At 51.9% G+C, this 6000-nt stretch overlaps 1 protein-coding gene across 3 annotated transcripts in view; it reads left to right on the forward strand.

Annotated features, from left to right (window-relative positions):
* Nucleotides 1-2898, forward strand: part of EPHA8 (EPH receptor A8) — a 51990-nt gene extending 49092 nt beyond the window's left edge. For 2 of the 3 annotated variants that reach the window (XM_039367655.1, XM_039367652.1), the window contains one exon: nt 925-2898. In XM_039367655.1, coding sequence (XP_039223589.1) covers nt 925-1039 — 115 coding nt within the window. In that variant the 3' untranslated portion in view covers nt 1040-2898. The remainder of the gene's footprint in view (nt 1-924) is intronic. The other variant, XM_039367653.1, reaches the window with a different exon arrangement.
* Nucleotides 2899-6000: the final 3102 nt, after the last annotated feature.

Below are 6000 nucleotides of genomic sequence, written 5' to 3' on the forward strand. Positions count from 1 at the left end.
TTTGAGCCAACCTGAAAACCATCCCAGGTAAGGAAGGGCCTTTGCTGTAAGCAGGGCATCTCAGAGATCATCTAGTCCAACCCCAAAGGTGCCTGTGATGTCAGAGGCTGGGGACTCTCCAGGCTGGAGAACCTCTTGAGGATCAATCAATAGTTTGTCCTTGGAGCATCTCTGCTTCTTGAAGACCCCTCCCCCTTCTTTCCCCCCTGCCCCAAATCTTGGGGGATATTCTGGTCCTTCTGTGGAGATTTCCCCCCCCCCACTCCCCAGGTCGTTCCAGATGAATTTCTGCCAGATGAATTTCTGCCTTGCGCCATCATCATGAATGTACGTGACATTTGGCTGGATTCCAATCCAAGCCAATCAGCGCAAACCTTCATTGAAGGTCAGATGCTGGTTTGTCTCTAATCTGCCTTGGAGAGAGGTTCTTGTAGGTGTTAAGGCAGGCTGCCCTCTTCCTTGCTGAGACACGCCTAACGCTGTTTCAACTGGTGTCAGTTTTGACAGTCGGATGTTACTCCTCGGCCCTCGAATGGGGCCGACCCCAGAAGGATCAAGGACTACAAAGCCTTTGAAGCTGGAACGATGGTGATGTAACGCTAATGTCTCATCTTCCATCTTCCTCCTGAAAGCCAGAAGAAGCAAGCCAGCAATCTTTAATCTCCTGGCACTTTTAGGCTAGAAAAACATCAGAAAATCTCAAACGCCCGACAATTCTTTCGACGTCCATAAAATATTAAAACCTGCAGCAGGAGAACGCAACATCGAGAGAAATAATGAGGTCTCTTTTGCTTTTCGGCATCAAATCATTCTAGCTTATTCTGCTTGTTTCTTTCTTTCTTTCTTTCTTTCTTTCTTTCTTTCTTTCTTTCTTTCTTTCTTTCTTTCTTTCTTTCTTTCTTTCCCCTCTTTTTCCTCCTCCAGGGACGTGCAAAACCTGGGAATCAATCTCACGGGCCATCAAAGGAAGATCTTGACCAGCATCCAGATCATGAGGTCCCAGCTTCTCAACACCATGGGTTGCAGAAGACCCCTCTGATAGTTGTCGCTTGTTGTTGAGTGTGGTTTCACGCGGGGAACCCTACCGAGGAGTTAGCAGGAGCCTCGTGCGTGGTGTTAGCGGTGGGATACCCCTTTCGCTGCTCAGAACGAGGAGGTTGAAGGGGCTCCAGAAACAGGCTGGGTCCTGTTCTGACCATTCATCCCTAGGGGGGACTCCTTCAGACTGACCTTCTTGGCCTCTACCTGATCGGGTAGGGAGTGGGGGTCTCCCGTAAAAGACGGTCTTTGTAACTAACCGTAGATTCTTACAGACTTGTACTTTTTTTTTAAGCCACTGATCGCAATAACTCTTTTGACCTGCACCCTCAACGGCACCTTCACCAAGGGGGTTCAGGAAGGACCTCTCTATGCTCCCCCCCCTACTTCCATCTGAGGTGGACAACCTGCAGCTGAACGGGGACTGCTCTGGAGACCTCAACAATTCTTCCAGGTGTATCCGGAGCCCACAAACTCAAGTCCCCTCTAAGATCTCCCATCTCCCCTGGCCCATTCTCTGCTCTCTTTCCCAGCTCCGACCGGTCTCCCTCTGTCCCTCTCTTGCTGAGGAAAGCGGGATTCTCACCCACCTCAACCTCTTGGCCTCTCCGGGTCAAGGTACGTCCCTGTGGCCGTGTCATCCAGGGACGGACAGTCTTCCGTTCCACGTTCCTTCAATCCGGATAATTTTCTGATCGTCCTCGGTGCTGTCTTTGATTATCGACTTACAGGGTATATATTTCATTGTCGCTCAGGGGTGGAACGCTGAACCCGTCACACACACACACACACATACACACACACACACACACAAAGAACAACTCAACAACCTCGTTGCTCTCTTCCTCCTCGTCCTTCCTCTTCCAGTCAAGATCGTTCTCTGTTTACTTCTCGGGGGGGGGGTCCCTGATCAACTTGAAAACCCTCAAAGTCCATCACGGGAGGTCTCAGAAATACATCTGCCTCCCCTACACAGCTGATCAACAAAGCTGGTAAAAATGGACCTTACGTCGAGAAGGACACCTTCCCAGGCCAAGACCCTCTCACGACTTCCAGGATCAACAAACCTGGTTTGAGATCCGGGAGAGCATCCGATTGACCCCCGAGATCTTGTAACATGCAATAATAAAAAAAAAACCCTCCCCAATTCTACAGGGTGACCGCCACCTCAGATCTAGCCTAGGGCTGTCCAGTGGCGAGTATTCTTCCTATGGAAGGCCATTCTTTCGTTTTTGAAGCAAGGCAATACGGTCCGTCGTAGCTGGGAGAAGCAGCCCCGGGAAATCTAGGGGAAGCCGGGCGAAGAGTAGAGGGCTGCACAGGGTGGGAGAGAAGACACCTCAGGACAGGCCTCGTTCTCCAAAAGCTACCCCTACTCTGTGTAATGGGTGGGCTCGTGAGGACGGAACGGGACAAATCGGCCGGGACAACTCGCCACGGCCAAGTCAGCAACGGTCAATTCGCCATGGGAAAACATGCTGTGGGACAATTCAACCGTTCTTACTATTATTTTAATTTTTGTCATTCCCGTTTCAAGTTGCCCTTTCTTCGGCCTCCTTTCTTTAGTGATTTGATTTGACTTGTTTTTTCTTCGGTATTAGGGTAACTCTTCTCCCACGGCCAGTTTTCCCGTGGCGGAGTTGGCCGTGGCGAACTGGCTACGGCCAATTGGTCACGTTGAGTTGGGCTGTGCCGGACATGGCCAGGGCGAGTTGTCCTAGACCCCACGAGGACGGGATGATGCTTTGCTTAGGCTGCTGGAAGGAGGCGACGGGGACGGTCCTTCCTGGTTGACCTGTGACGCCGTCTGTATTTTGGCATTCCATCAAACTTGTTGGAGAATAAAAAGTCTACTCTTTATAACCGGCCTCCTTGTTTCTTTATTGGCGGAGGAAAGCGTGCAGAGAAGAGCGACAAAGATGAGGAGCGGGCCGGAGGTTAAAACATACGAGGAACAGTTAGAAGAATTGGGATGTTTAGTCTAATGAAGAAAAAGACCAGAGGTGACAGGATGGCAGTTTTCCAACATTTGAGGGGCTGCCACAAAGAAGAGGAGGGGGTCCACCTATTCCCCAAAGCACCAGAAGGCAGGACAAGAAGCAACGGATGGAAACTAATCAAGGAGAGAAGCAACCTAGAACTAAGGAGAAACTTCCTGACAGCGAGAACAATGAATCAGTGGAACTCCTTGCCTCCAGAAGTTGTGGGTGCTCCAACTGGAGGTTTTTAAGAAGAGACTAGACAGATATTTGGTCCAGGGTCTCCAACGTGAGCAGGGGGATGGACTAGAAGACCTCCAAGGTCCCTTGCAACCTATGAAAGTTTGCAAGGCTTACAAACAGCTTTGAATCAGTGTCCAGCTAACCAAGGTGGCTTGCAATGAGTGCAAAATGATCAAGATCCAAAGATGGCTTGCGGAGACGTTCTTCTCTCCTTGCCTTTGGGGTGTCGTGCCCTTGCCTGGCATGGAGGGGTCTCCGTGTCACAGAGGGGGAGATATTTTACCTGGGCGACCATCCGAAGCGATTCTGGCAGCCCCCCCCCATCTCATCTCTCCTCCCCATCTCCGTGGGAAATGGGCGTCTGTGTGTGTGTGTGTGCACGTGTGTCTTTGTTAGTGCAGCTGGACAGCCGGTGATAAATAAAAGATGGGCACAGGTGTCTCCCATAATTTAAGCACAAGGCAGTGAAATTTTGGGGGGTGCTGCCCATCAAGCCTCAACTTCAAAGAGGCAGAAGCCCAGGCTGGCCCTTTGATGTGGCTGCCGTCTGTCCCCATTGTGGCAAGGGGTCTGAGCAGCCATCGGGATGGGATGGGGGGGAGCCCCAGTGGGGCAAGACAGCGAGGCAGGATCTGCCAGCTCTGGGAGGGGGCCAAACGAGGCTGGCTGGGCCGGAAGCCCTGAGCCTAATCAGACCCGGCGGCCCCCAACAGTGGCCATTTATTTGCACTGACCCAGACATGACTGGATGTGGGGAAGGGGGGTGGAAGGGAGAGAGGAGGAGGAGGAGAAGGTGTTGGTCTGCCAGCAGCCTCTAAATTGGGGCTGCCCAAAAAAGGCTCCCGCTGAATTTTATTCTTTGAAATAAGAACGCTCATTTTGAGCAAGGAAGGAGGAGAAGGAAAGGAGGGAGCGAAGAAATAAAGGCAGGGAGGAAAGAAAGAAAGAAAGAAAGAAAGAAAGGGAAGAAGGAAGGGAATGAAGGAAGGAAGAAAAATCAGGGACAGGAGGAAGGAAGGAAAGAAAGAAGGGAGAGAGAGAGAGAAGAAGTAAGCTTATCTTCCTTCCTTCCTTCCTTCCTTCCTTCCTTCCTTCCTTCCTTCCTTCCTCTCTTTCTCTTTTCTTTGCCTTTCTCTTCCTCTCTCTCTCTCTCTCTCTCTCTCTCTCTCTCTCTCCTTCCTCCTTGCATCTTTCCTTCCTTTTCTCTTTCCCGCTTTTCCTTTTGATTCGTTGCTGTGGGTTTTTTTACGTCCTCGCTAAATATCATTCCTTCAATTAAAAAGAAAACAAAACAAAACACTTTTTTAAACAGGAGGGGACTTCCTTGAAGTCCCCCCCCCCGCAAGATGCAAGGACGTTGTTGTTGTTGTTGTTGTTGTTGTGTGTGTGTGTGTGTGTGTGAAGAGAGAGAGGGGATGAAGGTCTCTTTAATTGCTGTGTGTGTGGACCTCGGGGCCTCCCAAATCTACTTTTCTCCCACCACCAACACCACCCCCGCTGTTCTCCGGGCCTGTCTGCACGCAAGGGCTGCTGGCTGAGCCTGAACCGAGGTGACAAGAAGGGAATGGATCCGTCGGCGGTGCAACAGCAGGCAGGCAAACCTTCGCACGGAAACATGCAAACAGATCAATGCCTCCCGCTGCGCTGGGCCTCGGTGCCCCCACTGCCGTGCAGACAGAACAGCGCTTTCCTTTCTGCCCTCCGCAGGAGAGGTCAGCGGCCGAGCAGATGGTTCCGGAAAGATGCAGCAGGCCTCACCTGGCGCTGGGCCGGGCAAGGCGCATAAATGGTGCCCTTCTGCCACGTTATCCGTAGCTCAAGGTTGGGGCACTGGGATGCTCAGAGTTGAAGCCTCAGTAAAAGGGAACTTCGGCAGCTCTGGGGGTTGATGCTCTCTGAGCTTGGGAGGGGGGGTTCTTGCAGACGTTTCACGACCCAACTAGGGAACATCATCAGGGTTAGAAGGGAGGAGTCTTGGAGGAGGAGGAGGAGGACGACTGTGGGGTGATGAGGTTACCTAGGTTGGGTCATGCAACGTCTGCAAGAAAACCCCCAAGCACAGAGAGCACCAAGGACCCCACAGTCTTCCTCCTCCTTCCTTCCTTCCTTCCTTCCTTCCTTCCTTCCTTCCTTCCTTCCTTCCTTCCTTCCTTCCTTCCTTCCTTCCTTCCAGCACTGAGGATGCTACCTACCACTCTGTACCCTGTCTGCAAGAGCCTGCAATTCCTATGGCCTCGGTGTGCGTTCCCCTGATCAATTCTTAGGGTGCTCTATCCCCGGAGGTGTTTAAGAAAAGATTGGACCACCATTTGCCTGGAGTGGTCTTGAGCGGGGGGAGTTGGACCACTAGAAGACCTCAAAAGGTCCCTTCCAACGCGGCTGTTCTCTCATCCTGTAATCCCGGATCGGTTAATCAGTGGAATGACTTGCCACCAGAAGTTGTGGGCGCTCCATCCCTGGAGGTTTTTCTGAGAACCTTGGACCAGGATGGTGGTATAAGGACTCCTCCCTTTAGCAGGGGGTCAGACGAGAAGACCTCGGAGGTCCCTGCCAGCCGTACGACTCTTCTGCCCTAGATGAAAAGCGGGCAGGTCGCATTAACCGGATTAACCCAAGTCCTACCAGCGGGATGCTCGGCCATCCAGGGAATGATGGGCAGCTGGGAAGGCTGCGGGAAAAGAGCAAAGGCATCTCCAGGCTATCAAACCGGAGCTGAACTCCAGTTGCTGTTTGGCATCGC

The sequence above is a fragment of the Crotalus tigris genome, unplaced genomic scaffold (assembly GCF_016545835.1).
Source record: "Crotalus tigris isolate CLP2741 ecotype Arizona unplaced genomic scaffold, ASM1654583v1 scf7180000020588.15403103151:6194809, whole genome shotgun sequence".
Lineage (NCBI taxonomy): Eukaryota > Metazoa > Chordata > Lepidosauria > Squamata > Viperidae > Crotalus > Crotalus tigris.